Source organism: Babylonia areolata, chromosome 21 (genome assembly GCF_041734735.1).
Source record: "Babylonia areolata isolate BAREFJ2019XMU chromosome 21, ASM4173473v1, whole genome shotgun sequence".
Taxonomy (NCBI): domain Eukaryota; kingdom Metazoa; phylum Mollusca; class Gastropoda; order Neogastropoda; family Buccinidae; genus Babylonia; species Babylonia areolata.
In genome coordinates this window covers 31,494,335-31,517,252 of record NC_134896.1, presented here as the reverse complement: position 1 = coordinate 31,517,252, position 22,918 = coordinate 31,494,335, and the positions used below count along the sequence as shown (strand labels likewise).

The following is a 22,918-nucleotide window of genomic DNA, read 5'->3' as shown; positions in this document are numbered from 1 at the left end:
AAACAATTAAATATGTAATCTGATTGACAAACAATTAAATATGATATGCTATGAAACTGTATAGACTTAGGTCAAACAATCATATTTTGTATGTTAGTGTGTCAGATACTTTTGTATCATGACAACTGGAAAATTTACATAGATTTTGCTGGTACCACCAAACACCCAAATGTCAGCTAAGAAACTGCTGATTTTCTGACATGCTTCAAAGACCAATGTAGTTAAAAACAGCTAAAAAAAAAAAAAAAACCAACCAAAAACAAACAACCCAAAAAACCATGTGTCACATTACATCAAGCACCATAATATTGTATCAGAAGAACATCTCAATGTTTCATGTTAAAATCCCACATATCGGATTAAACAGAAAAGTGTTACCATTACTAAGTCAGACACCCACAGCATGCATCCTCCAGTTGGCTGCCAAATATCCACACACTCTACAGGTGTAACAGCTTCAAACTACACCCCTGCTAGGTTTTACCCCATGGTCATTCTGGGCTAGCCTCAAACGACCCATCCATGGCAAGTCAAGATTAACCCCCACACAACCCCACCCCCACCCATTTGAAAATTAACTCCTTTCTATGGGTTTAATCAAGTTCTTGAAAAAGGAAGTTGCTGGTGGAGGGGCGAAGGGGGGGTACCTACCCCTACCAACTCTTCATTAAGGTAATCAAACATTGTGGAGTTCTATTTTGATAGCCTGTATCGAATCCAAAGTTAGGACAGAATGACCCCAATATCCACAATGAGGGAGGTAAAATACAACTAGTTCTGACTAGCTGAAGTTTACCCCCCAAAGCTCATTCCAGGCTAGTCTACACAAACCTTGGCTGATGTTAATCTGGGCTAGCCAGATTTGACCATGGGATAGAAACCACTGGGGGTACCAAAGAGCCTGCTACACCTGCCTGGAAATTCTTTTGACACTGCAGTCCACAGCTGATTCAGCTCCATGTTAACACTGACCTCAGTCCAGCAGACAGTGATACAAACTCTGAAGACCAATTCCTGCGAGAGAGAGAGAAAGTGAGTGAAAGTAAGAGAGAGAGAGAGAGAGAGAGAGAGAGAGAGAGAGAGAGAGAGAGAGAGAATGGTGGGGGGAGGGGGGAGGGGGGAGAGACAGACAGAGAGAGTGATGAGAGACTGAGTGAGAGAGAGAGACAGAGACAGAGAGACAGAGAAAGAAAAAAGAAACAAACCTGAATCAATGTGACAGCAATACCCCTGCTGTGGTTATGAGTATCAAAGGTTTGTGTTGTTAATCTTTGGACAGATAAAAAGAGGGTGGGGGCTACAAAAAAAAAAAAGAAAAGAAAAAAAAAGAAAAAAAAGTGATAAGTAAGTAATAATAATAACATGAACCTGCTACACAGAGTACAAATAGTGGTGAGGAGGGAGGGGAGTGTGGGGTTTGGGGAGGGGGAAGTAGTTGCGCTCATAGCAGAATCATCAGCAACAGTTGCAGCAGTTCTTAACCCCTCAGTGCAGAAACTCTCGCTCCAGGTCCAGGAGGGAGGGCTTGGGCTGGTGCTGCACCAGTGGCTGTGTGGAGTCCAGGCTCTGCCCCTCCATGTCAATGTCCAGCAGCGTGGTCTGGTGACGGATGTGGGGGGGTGTGTTGCCCGGAGACAGGTGGGAGCGGGTGGAGAAGTAGGTGTTGTCGTGGTTGGAGGAGGAGGAGGGGGTGTCGACGGGGGCGGAGGAAGAGGAGGACGTGGGCGTCATGCGTGAGGGGTTGGTGGTGGAGGTGGTGGTGGTGCGGCTGTAGGGAGATGGGGAGGGGTACTTCAGCTGGATGGGACCCGGTCGGCTGTTCCCCCCCACGTCCAGCGTTGTTGGCCGCTGGGGTGTGGCCGGGGGCTCCCCTGGTCTGCGGCGAGGTGGAATGTTAGGTGGGTAGTCAGGGGTGGGGGCAGGGCGAGGAGGGTGGTAGTCTCCCCCACCACCTCCATGCTGGAAGCCCCAGGCTTCTAACTCTGGAACCCCAACCCCATGGAGCTCCGAGTTGTTGGAGATACTGTTTGGGGACTGTCTGTGAGAGGGGTAGCCCGCTGAGCTAGTTTTTGAATCCTGAGGATTGAAGTCGTCCTCAAATGTCACAGAGCGGCGCTGAGGAGCCTGGGAGGGCCTGGGAGGAGGGGACACGATGGAGGAAGTGGGGGTATCATAGTTGCTGCTGTCCGAGATCTGGCGGGTGTATATCACTGTTCGCTCCGACGTTGAGGTGCTAGAGATCACAGAAGACTCGCTGTCAGCGTACGAGGATCGGTGAGACGTTGTTCGGGGGTTGAAACCTTGGAGAATTCCTTGTGCGTTTTCTTCACTTTGATCCCCTGAAGGGAGGTAGAAGGGAGGGATGCCGCCCGGGCCCCCCTCCATGTTGAGACTGGGCCGCTGCCTGGTCTGAGTCCCATGGTACGTGTGCCAGTACACCTGACTTGCGTACGGTTGCGATCGGAAATCCTGCTCAGGCTCGATGAACGAGTCTCGCACAGCCCCTAAGTAAGCGTCTCTTCGGTTGAGAATGAAAGAGTCTCGCTTCCTACCCCCTCTGTCCTCCTCACCCCCACAGCTCGAATGCAAGTTGGGGTGGATGGCCACTGTGTTGGAGAGGCGAACGTCGAAGCCGGCCCCAACGGCCGCCAGAATCGAGGTCATGCGAATCAGCGCCGACTCGTGCTTCTTGCGCTTTGAGCCCCCATCACCCCCTGGGCTTGAGGTGATGGGAGAGTTTGGAATGCTGCGAGATTTGGTGCCAGGGCCCTCCTCCAGAGACTCTGGGAGAGTGTCATCTTCATTGTCTGCGGACACACACATCACAGTGTTAGGGCCATCCAAACAGAAAAACAACAACAACAACAAAAAAACAAAAAACGCCCAAACAAAAAAAAACAAAAGCGCCCAAACAACAAAAAAACCCAACAAACAAACACCCAACATTATACTGAACTACACCGCACTGAGCAAGATCATGAACATATAATTTATAATATACTGGACTATAACATTATGTTCTTCAAAGTAGGTGCACAATTTATTTTCAGTCAGATGAATAATATGTACTCTATTGTATTGTACTGCTTTGTATTGAATTATACTGTATTGTATGTCATTCATGTCATACTGTACACAATTTAAGAGCACTGTAGACAGCAGTACTGTGCTGAACATGACAATGTTCCAAGCTGAACTGGATTGACTGTAAAAAGTAAACCAGCAAGAGATTAGATATGCTTTTCAGAAGCACTCATTTTAACTACATTTAAGACATTAATTATTTGCCTCCAGACAAGCTTCCTAAAAGCGTGAAAGTTATGAGTTTACTTATTCTTGACATTTATCTTTTTATTTATTATCTTTTGCAAACAGCAAACCTTGAAGCAAAGTGAGATTAAAACAAGATTGAAATAATCTTTTTTCCCACAAGTTCTTCCAACAGCACAGTCCGTTAGTCCATCACTCACATCCTTTATACATCAAATCTAAAGACATTCCTTTTCCCTACATAATTATGGCACTCCTTTCTCTATGTATGTATTCTATGGATCCACATCTGTTTCACATATTTCTCTTATCAAATAAAGACAAAACTGGAAACAGAAGAAAAAAAAGAACCCACCAACATGGGGAAACTAAAATGCACTTGCACAGAACTTGCCAGTAAAGGTCTGAGCATTAAGTGAGGTGCACATGTATATGGAATGTGACTCTAAGGTCCAAACTGGCACACCTCTTCCTGAAGAATATCTATGTTCAGCGTCACTTCCACAAATGCTACCAAGAGTTGTCAGCATCACTTCTGATAGCTTGCATTCTTTTAGGCAGACCTGAACCATCAAGAAAATGCCTGAATTCAGGTTTTAGACATACCAACATGCACCCATGATATATATATATCTATAATATCTGCCAAAAGGTTGTCAAGAAATAAAAACCAATGCTATGTCTTTTCAATGATTATGACCTTGAAATAAGTTCCAGGTTTGACAGAGACCACAGCTTTTAATTTACCATTCTACTTACAATAAAATCACAAACATACTTCACACAAAAGCCCCCCACCCCCCCCCCCCTTGCCCCCCACCCAAACAACAGCATGAACAACAAAAAATCCACCAAAACATGTTCATTTACATATATCACATACGGTTCTTTACTATTTGACCCCTCCCCCCCCCCTGCCTCCCCACAAAAAAAGTTTGCTTGCAGAGATCACATATAGCTCTTTACTTCAAACAAAAGACATCCCTCCACACCCTTGCCCTGCAATCACCCCCTTCCCCCCAAAAAAATCACCAGGAAGACACCCCCCCCCCCCCCACCCACAAAACCAAAAAAGCAAACAAACCCAACCAATGTATACTTACAGAGATCATTGAAAGCCCCTAGGTTGGAATGTCCTCCTAAATGACGAAGCGATTTCTCCAGGTTGGGGGCGCTCTTGGACCAGCGGCCATCAGCGAAGATGATGGAGGACCTCTGGTGGCGGTCCTTCTGCACGGAGCTGGGTCCCCATGTCTTGCCCTTCTTCCCGTCCACCATCACATCAGCGTAGTTGTGGGCAGGGTAGGGAGGGTCTGGATACACACACACACATCACACAGGCATTCATTAGGTCATTCATGAACGATGATGTCAGTGACTTCAGGGATGAGAGCGCAGCCAAAAAGGAGACCCACAAATCCGACTGCCCTGTGGGCAGGGAAAGGTGTCACTGAATCCTGGGTGAAAAAAAGGGTGAATGGGAGCTGTGGGTTGCCTGAGTTCCATGAGCACCCCCTCCCCCACCCCCCTCCAAGACTATCTTCAGCCGCTGTAGCCAGGATGGACACAAGGAGACACTTCCGGACCAGGACTGAACTGCAGGAGCTGTCAGAAATGCGACAGAGTTTGTCACAAAGCCATCTTAGGGGCTCCACACAGGATTTTATTGGGGTTCACTCCCTTAGCCTTTGACTTTCCCTAGTCTATCCACAAAGCAGTGGGGCCATTTCCTCATGGCTGAGACTACCAACAGGAGACTTGTGGTGGGTAGGGGGTCTCTTTACTCATGCAGGGCCAAAAGACCTACCCACTGCCCACAAGGCATTAGGTAATGCAAGTTCTAATGGAACAGGTTGACATTTGCTTATAATCCAGCTGATCGAACAAGGCAATATCAGGACTGCCCAACTAAACAAAAAAATTAAACTGAGTCAAAGACAAAATCACACTCACATCTTAGAAAAAAGAAAAAGAAGAAGGAAAAAAAACAAAACAAAAAAAAACCCACCAAAAAACAAAGAGAAAAAAAATCCCTACAAAATGATACAGTTCATGACATATTATTTCAACCATTAAGCTCCTTAACTCAAATAAGACTAGGCTGTCCTGAAGATCAACCCTTCTGCTTGGCATGAAAATCATAAAAGAAAGGATAGTTCGAGAGGTTGTTAGTGATTTGACACACACACACACAGAAAAAGGGAGAACTATTTCTTTTTCCCCTCAGCTCTGGAACTGGCATCCAAGCAATAATAATAATAATATTTTATTTTTACATAGCGCTATAATACAAGCATAAGCAAGCTCTAAGCGCTTTACAATCCAGTACCTAAAGTGAAACAAGAAAGCATATAAAAAGTAGTAGAAACATAAAAACAGAATCATTAATAATAATATTATAAAAAACACAATACATAAAACTCACAAAGTAACATACTATCAATACTACAACTGTTACACTCCAACACTCACACTAACACCCATGCACAGACACACACATGATTAAACGGCTGAGATGACAGCAATTTTCACTTAAAACACATACATGTAAAAAGGAACATAATTGTAATCTGCATGCCACAGATTTTGTAAAAATTATAAAATAAAATTTTGGACAGAAAAGGTAAAAGGGGTAAAAATCGGGTCATTCTCCCTTTCGAACCACACCACCACCATCTATCTACACACTCCCATTCTCTCTACTCTCCCATCACACACACTCACATTGCCATGGGCCTGGGACAACAGCACAATTTGAGTTATGACAAGTATTTTTTAGAGATAAGTTTTAAAATTTACTTTAGCTCAGAAAGATATGAGGGTGTGGTATCACAATTCAGGCACTGAAAGCATAGTTAGGCAACTGTATATTCAATTCAATCAAGTACTTTGATTTTGCTCAGAATTACACACATAACTAAAAAACACTTCATTTTGATCAAAATTACAAACAGAACTAAAAAAAAACAACTTCATTTTATTCAGAATCACAAACAGGACTTAAAAATCACACAAATACCACCAGTACACAAGGACCCCTGATCTCTGATTGTTCCATGTGTCCCCCCACTTACATGCGATGGCTCTGAATCGAGGCGGTGCCACGGGATGAACAGGGGAGGCAGGAGGGCTGTCGGGACTGGAAGGGTTGTAGCGCTTGTCGATGTCATAGGCTGGCTGGTCCTCCTTCTGAACGGTGATGTTGTGGCGAAAGTCTGAAACAACCAGGATTAACCTTTAGCGGCCTTACCTGCCAATATGAGTGGAGTGATGGCCTAGCGGTAGGGCATCCCCCTTGGAAGCGACAGAATCTGAGGGGTGCAGGATTGAATCCCACACATTCCAGAATTTTCTCTGCTTCCTCTAGACCCTTGAGTGGGTCTCGATGTTAGCCATTTGGGTGATATGATGAACTGAGTTCCCATGTGCAATTAGCTAAGGTAAAAGAACCCTCGGCAACAAGAGAGTTGTCCCTGGCAAAATTTTGGAGTAAAATCCACTCACTGATAGCATCCCCCCCCCTACCCCCTCCTGACCCCCCCATGCCCCCTCCTCCACCAACAGCTCCCCTTTCTCTGACCCTGCTCTCACCATCCCTCACTCTCCCTCACTCACTGACTCACCAGAAGGCTCACTGATGGCCTTGCCCCCAGACCGTATGTGCTTCAGGCGGATCTTGCTCTTCTTGCGCTTCTTGGGCGTGGGCTTGTGCATGACCTGCTGCAGGATGAGAATGTTGAGCTCCCGCTCCAGCAGGTCAATCTCTCGCGAGGCCAGCTCCTGCTCACGTTTCTTCAGCAACTCTTCCTGGATCTTCTGCTGCAGCGCCGCCTTTGTCAGCTCCTCTTCCCGACACCGCAGTTCCTGAAGGGGTGGGACATGATGGTAATAACAATGATAATGATGATGATAATGCATTTAATATTCTTTGTAGTGATTTCAAACCTTTCAAAGCGTTTTACAACACATCAGACACAAAGTACACATACATACACAGAAAATAAAACAGATCTTGACAGCTGTCTGAGGATAAAAGTGCTAGCAGGAAATAGAACCCACCTTCTCCCGACTCCTCAGTTCATCGAACATCTGCTCAATCTCCAGTCGCCAGTCCTCCTGCATGGTGTGGAAGGAGTCCTGGGGCGTTGTCACAAAAGGCGACGTTGCGATTTCGTCGAGGCGCTTCAGGATGTTCTGGAATGTGGGGCGCTCGTGTGACTCCTGATCCCAACAGTCTGCGATGGCACAACCCAAACGATTAATCTCTGATCAACCATCTTGTGTTCCAAAACATTCTCACACTCAGTCATCAACAGCACGTCTACAGCTGGACAGTTTCAAAATCAGTCATCAACAGTCTGCAGTAAAACATTTTCACAATCAATCATCAACAATCACATTTAACATTTTCCACATTAACAATCATCAAAAATATTCATCAACAGTCCTTTTATAGTTATACACTGTAACAAACCATTATCCAAAACAACAAAACTCCCCCCCTCCCCCCTCCCACACACACAAAAGAAATCGGTAACTGATCAATACTCTCTGACAAAGCATTCTCACAACACCTCATCATCTTGTCAGTAAGTTGCATTCTAGTCTACCAGTACCATATAACAGAGCTTGAATGTCAGCGTCACTATTGGCAGTGATCACTGGCACCAGAAAGTGTGTGGGAGTCCTACAATTGTGTACTAATGTAGAGATAGTATGCTTTGCCAGTTAATGACAGACGACTGATGAACTACCATAAAAATTGAAATATGCTTAGGAATGAAGACATCATTCACATGGGTAAATGCCTGACAGCTTACAAAATCACCATCATATGTGCGTTAATGGAACTGGAACATGTTGTAGCCTGCACTTAGCCTCACATAATATAAGCATAACAACTGAAGATTTGAACGTGATGACACAGACACTAAACCTAATGAAGATGTGTATGAGGGGTATTTGACTCATAGTCATAGGTGCATACCAAAACTGATTTGACCATACATGAGGTCCACTGGGTTGCAAGTCAAAAAAGAAGAAGAAGAAGAAGAAGAAAAAAAACAAAACAACCCCCCCCCAAAAAAAAACCCAACAACAACAACAACAAAAAAAAACAAAAAAAAACAGACAAATTCTAAAAACTGTTACTTCTGACTAAACAGTGTTTGACAGTTCTTTGTGGACAGCTGGTTCTAAGACTGCAACAGAATAATGGATGGTGTGATTGTGCATGGGGGCAGGGAGTGGGGGAAATTCAGAAACAGCAGTGAAGGGGTAAAGTCACTGAAATGGTGGAGCAGACTGGACACCCCCTCCAACCCCCCCCCCCCCAAAAAAAAAAATCAACAACAGACACACACAACAAAAAAAGTAGTAAATGCACCATATGTGCATGAAATATGTGGTGTTACTCAACTTAATGCATGCAGCCAATGGTAAATGGCAAAACTACCAAAGTTCTGGACAGGCATTAAAGCATAGCACAGAAACATCAACACCAACACAACGTCACAGTAACAAACAACTCAAAATACCTTTTCAGACCACACCAAGTCATGAATCAACAACAACAAACTTCTCAGGCAACTCTTAGCCTCAGATTAGTCAGAACGAAGATAGCTTTCCACTTGATAAATAATAGCAATAATGTATGGAATTGTAAAATATTGCAATGCAAATATGACCTTAACCACACCCCTCCTCCACAAGTTTACTCCTAAAAACAGGCCCCCCAAACAAAAAAAAAACAAAAACAAACAAACAAACAAACAAAAAAAACCCCCACAACCCCCCCCCCAAAAAAAAAAACAACCCCAGCAACAATAAAAACAAAGAAACTGGAACAAAAACAAAGAGAGATCCAACAAAACTTTCTTTGTAAAAATGTTGAAACAATCCATGCATGAAATGTGAATGGTGGTGCTTGTGTGTGTGAGAGAGAGAGATGTGGAGAGGTCAACGCCTAAAGCAACATTTAAAAAAAAGCTGCCATAAAAATAGAAATAATAATGGATATTTATGTACACTACATATTGAAAACAGGGCCCCAGAGTGCTAAAAATGATTACAGAAATTTAACAACAAAGAGCACCCAAACCAAAGACATAAAGAAAGACATGTGCAATGTGTTGATGTTTTACATAAACAGACATACAAAAATACACAGACATGTGCACGCACAGACATGTGTAACACCACAAACTAAGACCAAGACATCTATGAAATTTAATGCTTATTTTTTAAAGATGTGTTTTGAGGCCAGATCTGAATCGAAATTTTGTTTCAGCATGAAAATTCTGGTAGGGAACATGATTCTGACAGAACTGAGGTATCAAAAAGGACACTGTTCTTGTAAATTTTTTCCAAGTATAATATTATGGGACATAAAGAACACTAGAGTCAGCAGATGAGCACTGTGAATGTGATGGAACACAAGGCTCAACATTATCACTATATCAGACAGCCAGAAAAAGTACTGAAAGTTGAAACCCTCAAAATCTCTGAAAGAAACATCGTATTTGTAACAGTAATCAATACTCTAAGTGATAGGAAGCCTGTGGAGTTTAGCCAGCCAGAAGTGAGTTAGCCTGTGGCTCGATACATTGCTTCTCTTATCTCATGTAATTTTTAAGTTGACTTTTACCAAGATTCTTTTAGTCTACCTCTTACTGAATTACATTTACAATACTTCAGCCTTCAGGAATGAATAAGTTAGGTGACAAGGCTTTTGGTTGCTTCAACAGTGAGAACATGTCAAACTGAATAAATTATTCAGAAATTTTCCAGACATGTGCTTTGACAGAGTTTTGTCACTTGTTGCTTCATTGTGAGTTTGTTGCCAAACATGATGTCCATGTTTCTTACAGTTATAGAGAAGGGAATGTTGTACTGATCAATGGTGACTGAGTCAAATGTTGTACTGATCAACGGTGACTGAGTCGAATGTTGTACTGATCAATAGTAACTGAGTCTGTGTTTCCAAAAACTGATAAGCAAAGCCTCTGTTATTCCATGATTACTGCAATTTCAGTCGGTAAGAGTACTACTTAGCACAAAATCCATTTTCTCAAGACCAGAATTATAAGTAATACTAGAAACAAACTGAATAACATATAGTATTTATTTATACAACTGACTGTCATCAGCAAATTTTATGTGTGAAATTCAAAACATTGTTTGATTTTTCTTTTGTTTATTTTTTCTTTTCTTTTCTTTTTGATGACATATGCTAGAGGCTGACTGAAAAAGAAGAAGTAGAAAAAAAAAAGAAAAAAGAAAATAGGAAGAAAAAAAAAAGATCAAGAACGATCCCTTGTGGTACAAGCCACAACAAACAACAGACTGAACAGGTTTAACTGCAAGTGCATACATGTGTATTTTAACACCCACACACCCACACACATCTTAAGAAATTTAATTCAATCCTTTTATGTACTTTGGGTTGTGGAGGACAAGCAGTTAATGAATAAAGATAGTAACACAAAAAAATATGTATCAAACAAAATTTATACCATTAACAAATTTACATGTGACATATATACAGAAACATAAAGAACTTACTAACTAGCACAAAGTGTATCAAAAAATAATTAACCCTAACTTGTACAGCTATTTTACTTCCAGCAAATTTTGTGATCAGCTGGGTTTTTTTCCCTTCCAGATATCATCTTCGGAATGTTGAGAAACAGTAAAACACAATCACAGGGAAACATACACAAGCTCAAACTCACACACATTGCCAGTTAAGAATACTAACATTCCATTAAGAGAGGCACATAAAATATCTCATGGGATATTCATCACACTCGCACCATCATTTTTATGGAAATCTCACCCTCCAAAACTAAACACCACAAACAAAACCCCTGCATAATTCATATGCACTTCTCCCTTTGGACCTGCACATGTACCGACTCCACAACACACCACTGTGGTGAAATGCAATGCGTTGCAAAGCCCTGGGCAAACAGCTCAAATGCCTGCACTAAAGCCCAGATCAAAAGTGACCCATTTGGCACCTGGAGACTGGGGGTATAAAATAGGGTTTTGTATGCACAGCTATTATTTCAGGTCTGAAACTACCTCCCAAAGAGGTGGTGGAAAACCGCAAAAGTCTCAGTCTCACTCTCGGGCTTATTTAAACTCAAACTGATCCAAAATTTCTGTCTCATATCAGAAAACATGATACAGAGTCACTCCAATGGAAATAAAACTGAAATCACCTGGTTAAAATCTTGTATTTGATTTTGAAATACTATTTGCTAAGTTAAAATCTGTGGACCAAAGAGTACTTTTAGTTTCTTGCTTCACGGTCACCTTTACATTTTCATGTATAAGAGATTAAAGGTCCCATTGCCTTTTATGGCCATCAGGGCAGTGAATTCATATTCACGGTGTCTAGGGCTTGGCACAGGAAGGTGGCCTCTTCTTCTGCCACTTTAACCTTCAACAACTGAAGTTAGTTATCCATTCACACCTTGGTGGAGTGAGGAAAACTGGAGTAAAGCGCCTTTCCAAAGAACATAATACCACGCTGAAACAGGGACTTGAACCCCAATCACTGGTGAACACTGCAAGAGAAGTACAATGCCTAACCCATTATGACACGGCACCTTATTTTTATGTCACAATAATCAGAACAAAGCCAAAATGGGGGAGCAAACAAAAAAACAAACAAAACAACAACATATTTCCTAATGAGTGCCAAACAAAAACACCTGACTGCTGGTAGGTTTTCCTCAACAGATAAGACTAAGACTAAGAGGGAATGCTACAATGTGAAGAAACATGACAACATCTCCATGAAAAACATGGGATGGTGATAGTATCCACAGAAAGCAATAGTACCATGAGTAAAATAGAGAATGAAGCTTTTCAGATCAAGGCGAGTAGAACCCATCCCAAAACAAAGAAACTGGATATATACAACCTCCCCAACATCTGGTAACAGATCTACAGAGCAAAGCTCACATCACACAACACAAGACCTGAGAAGAACCACCCTCATTCTGCCTGGAGAATGTTTGCAGACAATACTGAAAACTCATGCCAAGAAATAACATTGCTGATTCCCCAGAATGACAAGAGGCAGGTAAATATTTGTGCATTGGCTTGAGCAAATTTACATAATCTGTTAATCACAAACAGAAAAAAAAGTTATCACACAATTTTCTCTCTAGTTTAAACTAGTTCTCCTTCAATATCCTCCCTCTTTCTCTCTCAGAGAGAGAGAGAGAGAGAGTGATAGGCTGAGAGAGAGAGAGAGAGAGAGAGATGGGGGGGGGGGGAGGGAGGAGCAGGGAAGAGGAAGAACAGAGATGTCAGAGAGAGAGAGAGAGAGAGAGAGAGAGAGAGAGAGAGAGAGAGACATACCTACAGACAGAAAAACAGAGAGGGTACACTGGAAAAGCAGATAGATCTATCAATAACACACAACACAATCTCTCAGTAGAAACAGTACAGGGTTTCCCATACCTGACATGAGCTTGGAGAACATGTGGGGGCAGGTGGAGGGAATGGGGAGAGTCAGTTTGTTGATCGCTACCCCGTAAGCAACTCCCAGGGCGTCAATGCCTTTGTATGGGGTCTCTCCTGTCAGCAGCTCCCATAGCACCACACCGTAGCTGAAGCAGTCATGATCAAGTTATTTGTGTGAAGCAGCGATGCTGCTTGTGCACCGTTTTAATATGTTTATTTTTTTAAACAAGTAATTAATGCACAACAGACCAATTACAATTTCATACAGTATACATGTACATTGTACACACATCTTGTTCACACAAACACACACACACATACACACACACATACACAACACAAAAGACACAAAAAGGACAAGTATAAAAAAAAGATATCTGCACATGGTGCATGCTGATAAAAATGAGTATAATTTCTGGCTAGCAGAGGTGGATTGAAAAAGAAAGAAAGGTAAGTTACAGAACAGGTCGGAAGGCTGTACTGGTATCAAGTCAAATGCTTCTTCTGCTTCACTGCTGAAAAAAGAGGTTAGCAGATTTACCAGAATCGATGTTCAATTTTTATCACTTTTTCAGTTTTAGTTTTTTTGATTGTTTATTTTTCAAATGCATTAACTCCTTTGTTGAAAGGTACTGGACAAGCTTTCGTTAAATTCAAGATTGCAAGACCTGAATGGAAAACACTTTTTTTAAAGACTTTTCCAGCCCTGGAATTGATTCTCTTATTTTTCCAAGACTATAAGTTTAACAGATTTTCATTACTGTATAAACCCTGAGTCAAGGAAACTAAAACATTATTACGAGGTGAAAATACAGAAATAAAAAACCCCATCAATCTGAAACTCATAATGCAGTTGGTACCCCTGCAACAATGCTTGTATTCCATTCCTTTACCTGCTGTTTAAGATTTTTACTGTCTTATTCAAATGCATCTTTTCAATTGTCTCACATAATTTCTACCAGTCACTGCAATCTTTTTTGCTGTGTGTTTGTTCTACATCATCACTGCAATCCGGTTTGCAGTGGATGACAAGAGATGTGTGCTACTGTCCAAATGGTAAAAATAGTATCAAAATAAAGCAATGTAAATCAAAATAACAAAGATGTATGTCAAAATATTTACCACAACATATCGTATTCTCCAGACATGCATTTAACTTAGTCATAGTGAAAATAGATAAATGTATACAGGTGTGTGCATAAATGGGTATAAATATGATATTTCTCTTGGAAGCTGGATGCGATGAAATAAAATGAATAACACTGCACATAACAGTGTGATTAAATGTAGTGCAGTGCTAAAAAATGATCAATCAAAACCCATTCATACCACAAAACAGTAACCCCCCCTTTCCCCACCAACAAACAAACAAAAAAAACACAACCCAAAACCCCACTGTACAAGACAATCCCACTCACATACCAGGAAATAACTAAAAACTCTTTTTGAGCTTGATTAATTTCCTCTTCCCCATTCATTGCTACATTTCCTACTACTTTTCTGTCAATCTACTCCAATGAAAATTGCAACAAATGTACAACATCTATCTTCAACCTTGCACATGTGCTTTTTTTTTTTTTTTTTTAATAAAAAGAATAACAAAAAGACACCCCAAATCCCAGCCCAAGAAAAGACACACAGTATGATATCTAGTCTACACTAAATCAGGCAAAGTAGTTATTCAGTTATAAACATACTTGCACAAAATTAGGCTCCGTTATTTGACCATCAGTGCCATTAACTCAATCAAGCTCAGTTATTCGGCCATGGATACATTGTGATTCACTCAATCAGGTTCAGTTATTTGGCCATACACTGTGTACAGTGTGATTCATTTAATCATGCTCAGTTATCTGGTCATATGTACAGTGTGATTTTCCCAGTCAGGCTCATTTAAGAGTGATTCACTCAATCATGCTCAGTTATTCGGCCATATGGAGTGAATAAGTGATTCACTCAATCAGGTTCAGTTACTTGGCCCTACAGTATCATGAGTATGATTAACTCAATCAGGCTCACTTATTCGGCCATATTGTGTGACAGGCTCAGTTCTTTGGCCATACTGCATGATTCACTCAATCAGGCTTACTTATTTGGCCAAGCAATGCCTCACCTCCAGACGTCACTGCTTTTGGAGAAGCGTGAGGATTTGATCACTTCTGGAGCCATCCAGGCATACGTCCCTGCTGCGCTCATTCGAGTCGTCTTCTCCACCTCCCGGGCCAGACCGAAGTCTGTAATCTTCAGCGTCTTGTTGGACAGGTTGTCATTGTCAACAACCTCTTTTAGCAAGACTGTTCAAAACAGAAAAAACAACGACAAATATAATCAGGACACCCAGATCACAAGGAAAATGTGATGAATTTCTTTCTTTCTTGCTTTCTTTCTTTTTCTGTAAAATGACACACACACACACACACAAAAACAAAAACAGTTACATAATTAAAAACATACCACTATTTTCCATATGCAAAAAAAAAAGAAAAAAAAAGAAAAAAAGTTTACACAATTTCAAAAAGCACAAATGCATGTTTTCACAAACAGGTAAATTGTGTGTGTATTTTCCCTCAGAATACAATATCTAAATTAATTGTTATGCATCATCATTATCATTATGGCTTTTTTTGTTGTGTGTGCATGTGCATGTTTCATCTAATTTGTGCCCTTCTCTTTTTATGTATACAATTATGTCAATTGTTTGCATCTTATCAAAATAGCACACACACACACACACACACAAAAGGGAGACAAAAACAAGAAAAAAACTACACACACAAAAAATCCCCAAACAAACTGTGTGTTTGTGTTTGTGTTTGCGCGCGCATATATATTTTATATATATATCTGTAATATAGTGTAAATGTGTGCGCACAAGCGTAACAAGATTGAAGATATGTATAGAATTTGTTTGTGTGTGCGTGTGTGTGTGCGCGTGCGTGCGTGCGTGCGTGCGTGTGTGTGTGTGTGCACGCATGTATTATTACTATAGTAGTAAACTATTCATCACTGGGGCGTCATAATAACAGCAAACGTAAACGGGTGTTGCACGTGAATCATATCATAGACAGTAACTGAAAGTAGTTCACCAGGTAGAAGCAGAGTGGTGGGAAGGGACATGCAGTCCTTTTTGCTAATTAATGCTGTTGAATGAGCAAGTGATGACACATATCTTCTGCACATTTTAGTGAGTCTGTAATTTTTTTTTACATGTTATGTATTACTTGTGTACATATCTTACACTGCTAGAGCTAGTCATACTTGTAGTGATTGGGGAGAAAGTGTTAAAAAAAATGTATTCCTATCACCATATCTCTATCAGTAACTGGATAAATCATGGTTCTATGACAATTGAGAATGATCATTATTGACTGGATAGATCATTGATGGGTTTCATTGTTGGCAGTAGTAATTGGACAGGAAGGATTATGATTGGTGGTGTTGACATAATAGTAATTGTATTACTGTTTGTGTTTAGTACTATTCATATTGTGTTATTCATTTCAATTTTCATTGAACCTCTTTGCTACACATCACTGAGTTACGGTGGTTGGCGTGGAATATGATATTCTGACAGGCTTGATAAGAAATTAGCATCATATTGTAATATCATTTACTATTCTTAGACCACACCACAAATTGTTACCTCCAAGGAACTGTCTTCGTGATGATTTTGAATTTGATACTTTCAAATTAGAACTTTGCTACTTTGGATTATAAATACATTTCTTGTGTACATTTTGAATAAACTAAAAGTGACTTTTGCTTTGCTGTTGAATAAGCAAGTGATGTGTCTTCTCTACTTTTAGGTGTGTGGTCACGTCTTTCACTGTCAGTTTGAGTAAATCCAAATAAATTGGAAAGAAAAGCAACAATAAAATCCAACAATTTTTAACACCACATGTAGTCTGTACAGTTTGCAAAGTTTGGTCTACTTAGAGAACATCTTCCCCCCTTTTTTCTGCATAAATACCCCCCCCTCTTCCCCCCGTATGAAAAAACAACAACACAAAGAACAAACAAAACAAAACACACAAACAAAAAACAACTACAGAAAGCAAACAAACTTGTAAACAACAAAAGAAATAAAGAAAAGTGTAACTTATCATGTTGAATTATTATGCAAAGAACCCTACCCTTATTCAGTCATTGAGGTATGCACAATATATTCTTCCCCTAAATCCTGACCACGACAAAAAGCTAGACCATCAAAAAAGGCATGCAGAGGAGAAAAAGACCAATGGGAAAAAGGCCAAATGCGAGGCCCCCACTGTTAATACTTGTAACAACATACATGTCAAAGTGCTTCAACAGTTCAAGTAGGGGTGCAGGTACCCTCTCCAGAAGCCTGACTGAAGAAAGGGTACATTAAACATGTCACCGAAGGTATGGAGGTTTGCCCATTTGGATTGATTGGGACTGAGACTGAAACTGGGATGGGCCAGGTCGAGAACAGGGCCCACTCTGAATTGTAGTTTGACAGGCAGCATGCACTGAATAACTTGGGTGAGACTGACACTGAGAGATATATATTTCAGACAGTGAGAGAGAAGGAGCGAGAGAGAGAGAGAGAGAGGGAGAAGGAGACACACACACACACACATAGTGAGACTAAGAGAGAGAGAGAGAGAGAGAGAGAGAGAGAGAGAGAGAGAGAGAGAGAGAGAGAGTGTTTGTGTATGTACACCCATTTTATATCAATTTTATTTAGTTTAACTTTTTTCTTCCACTGTAATGGTTCACAATGCCACTTCTTCCTTCTTTGTAGAAACCACAGAAACAGTATACCAGTTACTGCACACCTGGTAGAACACAAACAGTTAACACTGAGCAGATGCAGATCGTATGACAAGAAATAATCCATCAACCCCTTCTTTTCTTTTTTCTTTTTTCTCTCCTCTTTTTTAAAGTTCAGGACCCACCCATTGTGGTCCTGTAAAAAACCAACAGGGTCTTAGCACGCTATCAGATCACATTATGGCTGGGGTATCTTCCCTCTGGATGGGTCAGGCTCTTTTTCTCCCCCACTGGAGTCCCAAAGGGAGCAGCCAACCGTGAATTCATATTATGCAGATTACAAGTTACATTTGGGCCAAAACATGCAATGGGGAGGAAGATAATCAGAAAAAAAATCATGATTGTGAGCCCTGGAGGTGTCTGATGAAGGGGGTAGTGTGGTACCATACTGGTAGTGGTAGTGGGGATCAAGGGGGCAGGGGTAGAGAGGGGTGGGAGGGGGGACAGGGAGGGAGAGGAAGGGTGAAGTGGGGGTAGTGGTGGGGGCCTGTGGCAGCCTCTCCCACTCCCAGTCATTATTTCACATCAAGAGAAACACTGAAGAGCTGTTGTCCAAAACCTAGATATATATATATATATATACACAGGATGTTCTACAAGATCTGTACAGCTAAAAATAAAGGTAATTTAATCAAGGGATGCTACTCTTGAACTTCTTTCCTTCCAAACGGAGGTCCCTGTTCCTCCACAGCATGAACTGATAAACAATGTTGAATGCAAAAATATGGGAAAAAGTATGTAGACATATATATGTATTAGAAAAAAAAAAATCCAAATCCGCTCTTCATAAATTTTCATCTTGGTTTGAAACAAGATCTACTTTTTAACTTAAAAATCTCTTTCTGGGTTGTGAGTGGAGTTTATACTTTTGTGCTAGTTTTAACAAATCTAATTATCTATGTATACATTGTGTGTGTGTGTGTGTGTGTGTGTGTGTGTGTGTGTGTGTGTGTGTGTAAATATTCATTAACACTTTACAAAAAACAAAACAGCAACACAAAAACTCACAGACTTCTTGTTGCTGCTTAACTGTTGTCTTGAGCTTTAAAGTCAATTGTTAAAAACAAAAACAAAACAAAACAAAGAAAAACAAAATCTGTTGTTTGCACCTGCTGTGATTATGTCTATAGATATATTGCAAGTATTGGTATGGATATAATAATGTGAAATACATTAAATAGTCATTCAGTGATTCACACTTTACAAAACAACAAAAAGCCCATAGCCTGACACTAGTGACAGAGGGAGTTTAAACACACCCTTACTAGTATATGGGGAAGCCCTTGATCAAGCAAAAGGTTATACTTTTAGTCTAACAGTACCAAAATAATCAAAATGGTGAACTGATCACACACTACCTGTAAAGTTCTGTAAGCTGGCAGGTGGGGTAACCCAGTAAGGGAGTACATATCTGTACTGTAATTGTAAAGTTTTATTTCATAAATTATAAAAAGTTACTTGTTCTGCATTTGGTTGATGTTATCATGATAAATTAGACAATGACACTAAGTACTTCTACAAGTAGTATTACCACTACTACCACTACAGATTTTTGGTAAACTTTGGATCATGTGTGGACACCACCCCACAAAACAAGTAAACAATTTCTATTAAACCCACCACTCTCCACTGACTTCTCTGGTTACTGGAATGTCGTATACAAGTTTAAAATCAAAATTTAGACTTGTAATTACTGCATCAATTCTGTGGTCAGTTAATCCCTGTCAGTATTCACTGTTGCATGAAATATTATAAATCTATATGGGGTAAAGAGGAAATAAAATATCAAGAAATAAACCACATGTACATGTATACAATAACTGTTGCACTTACACTAGATACAGTGCATAACATCAAGACACGTTTTCAGAAAATAAACAGAAGAAACAACTCAAGTTGGTAAACTACCAATGTTGAATGTAATACAAATGATCTTAACACAGATATATACAGCATACAAAATCATATGCAGTTTACATTTTGACAATAAAAATTGAAATGAAATTATAATAAAAATTGAAAGAGCAACTGATATTCAGTTTAGTTTAACAATTAACTCAATGCTACGTATACATGTTCAATGCATGGTAAATAATATAATTATAAATAACCAACCAAAAGATAAAAGTAATCACTGTTAATGATTAAAAGAATAAAACATGACAACAATAAAAACCACACTGTAAAACATTGCCAGTGTACAGGTGTATACATACATACAGGATATGAAATTCATACAAATCATAATTCATCAAATCAATATATTGTTTACTCAGTACTGTGGGCACAACTATCACTGTATCAGTATCAGCACTTGTATTTTTAGGTTGTAAACATACACAATTCTTACTAGTTCACTTAAAAAATTAATGTCATTCACCCATCAGTTTCTCCAGCATCATGATCATGTACCACTGCCAGCCTACACATATCCAATTCCAAATCCATGGGATGAACCTAACCACCTGAGGTTAAAACTGTTGTCCTCGGTCATCTTCACCCTTATCATGTGCAGACATTGTGAAATGATCTCTATGTGTCACACTCTCACACTTCATCATTATTGATATTAGGGTTAAAAAATACAAGATTTGTTATCCATCAGTCATGAACCACTTGACATTTGTAATCAGCTACTGAAAACGTCTGTGATTTTACCATTGTTATGTATCATTGCACTGGCGTAATTTGTGTATACATGCTTTCAAAGAGTGAAAGGCAAATGTAAAGAAACAAACACACACACACACACACACACACACACACACACACACACACACACTCAGTATACACAAACATTAAAAAAACCCAAAAAACAACAACAACAACATATTCTGTGATTCTGATTTTGAAAGAAACAAGTATTCCAGAAAATGGAGTCCCCTTCATTGCAGTAACAGAGTAAGATCTCTCTCTGTCTCTTTAAAATAAGTCCTGAAATTTATGATGTTTATTCTGTCAAGCTCAAGACAGTTATTTATTGATTGTCCACTATTTTCCAATTGTCATTATTAACATTTCATCTTTTTAGCAGGAGACAAAGGGTTAAGACACCCACATGACTGATAGGCTTCAGAGAAAAACTACTTGAAAGATGTATTTATAAACATTACATATTATAAAGTAAGACTGAGGCAGGTGAGATTGGGTTTGGGTTTCAACTGCTCAAGCTAATCACCCCCAGGAATAAAACCATAATTTTCATTCAGTTAAATCAATGAAAGACTGAAACATTTCAGACTTGATTATTTAAAATCTCACTTAAGTTAAACATTTTGATATAAATTTTGCTTAAAAAAATCCCCCCCCCCCCCGAAAGATTTGTTTATTTTATTTCTTTCTTTACCCATCAATTTATTCATTTAAAGTAATCTTACTGAGTCAGTGAGTGACATTTCATTTCACCCAATTACTGAATTAGTGAAAACTTCATTAAATGAAAATTCTAAGTTTTACTGGATCAAGATACATCATACAATGATCCATTATCATTAATGATATATATGTATGGAATACAATTATGAACTAACTATTAAGTTGCCTGGGTCAATTTCACTTACATAGCATCCAATGCTACCTGAGTAATTCTACGAGAACAACAACAATAACAACAACAACTACTACTACTACACACACACACTCTTGCTTTCAACAAGTTAACCATTCAGGACAGCAGACCAGCACATAGACTATGTCATAAAAAGTTCCACAACTAAATTATGTAAATATGACAAATCTTTGGAACAACTGTGATGGAAGAACATGTCAGTTAATGAGTTTGTGGTTAATCAAGACCCTCTAATAAATAAAGTCTCTTGTTTTGACATTTTATAAACTGCTAATACTAGTAATTAGTAGTGATACTGACAGTACAAAGTTTGATGCTGAAACAGTATATACTAATACTATATAGGTACATAATCTACTGATGGCTATCCTGGTATCCACATTTCTTCTGCTCCACTCCTCAGTCATCTGTGTGATCAGCGAAGTGATCATCCACGCCTTGTTGTGAACACTACTCATTCAATTTTGAGGAGAAAAGTTGTGCCCTTCCTACTTCTGCAAGCTGCATAAAGTCATATCTTTATTACTTCCAGTTACTGGCACGAAAAACCACCACAACTAAGATTTATAACAATGTGATATAATCAATTCTGCATGCTGGTATCTAGTCTGTTCTGGTAAGGTTGCATGGCTACAGCTATTTACTTGTCTGTGGGGCCTTCATGTACAGTAAAAATGATAAACTGTAAACTTGAATTTGCTATTTATCTATGGAAAAATAAGAACTTCCCTGCCTCTCCAGCATAAGTTATCCTGAATTTTGCTTTGATACTAAAAAGCTCATGTAATTGTAACACTACAAAAAACATACAAATCATCACCTTAGAAAAAATAAATCAGCAGGTTTTTAAAACACAAAAGGTTAAACTTACTGTTACTGGACTTCAGATCCCGATGGATCAGAGTAAGTGGAGCTTGTTCATGAAGGTAGAGCATGCCACTAGCAATTTGTTGTGCCCAATTCACCAAAATGTCTGGAGGAATCCGTCGTCCACTGAGCACCCTGTTCAAGGACCCTCCAGCTGCATACTCCATCACAAGGCACAGATTTGGAGGTGTCAAGCACACTCCTCTCAGAGCTGTAATGTTTTTGTGGTTCAGCAACCAAAACATTTTGGCTTCTTTTCGAACATTTTCAGTTGTGACACTAATTGGTTCATCTGGGTCACATCTTGCTGCTTTCACTGCTACAGTCTCATCTCTCCATTTACCTCTGTACACTTTGCCAAACCCACCCACCCCAATCACTTCCTCAAGTTCTAATTCCTTATTAAAATTTATGTCGAACGGCCTGTCATTTTGCTGGATATCTGGAGGTATCTTATCAGTGTTGAGTTGTGAATCTTTGGCAACAAAGTTGCTCGGGAAGATGCCAACCTTCCCGTTGGCCTTGCCCATCCACCACCCATCATCACCCGAGTCCACATTCAATACTTGGACCTGAGTACCCCTTTGCAGGGTAAGCTCGTCCTCTCGGACAGCATCGTAGTCAAAGATTGCAGTCCATAAAGGACTGAACTCACTTTCCTCTTTTCTACGATAATCATAAAACCTGTTTGGTTCCATTGAATCGGTAATCACCCCTGCACTTCGCATTCGAAGGGTCTAGGGTGTTAAGTTCCTCATGAAAGTCGGGTTTGTTGATATTTCGGTGCATAGCTGAACCACCCCGAGGTGGACACAATCACAAAATATCCACTTGAGGTACACAATCATGCCATCAGTTGATGATTTTTGACTTCTTTGTGTTCATCCATATTTATCAACACCAATGACAATGGTCAGTACACATCCGAGATCGAACTAC

The 22,918-nt window shown here is 40.0% G+C and overlaps 1 protein-coding gene across 1 annotated transcript; it reads right to left on the bottom strand.

The window, feature by feature from the left end:
* Positions 1 to 1,377: 1,377 nt before the first annotated feature.
* Positions 1,378 to 22,918, bottom strand: LOC143296343 (mitogen-activated protein kinase kinase kinase 11-like). The gene is made up of 8 exons (XM_076608219.1): positions 21,984 to 22,918; positions 14,864 to 15,044; positions 12,748 to 12,896; positions 7,330 to 7,505; positions 6,894 to 7,134; positions 6,345 to 6,485; positions 4,374 to 4,583; positions 1,378 to 2,807 (listed from the first exon to the last, which is right to left on the bottom strand). The coding sequence occupies exons 1-8, from the start codon at positions 22,705 to 22,707 to the stop codon at positions 1,486 to 1,488; spliced, it is 3,144 nt and encodes a 1,047-aa protein (XP_076464334.1). The 5' UTR covers positions 22,708 to 22,918; the 3' UTR covers positions 1,378 to 1,485.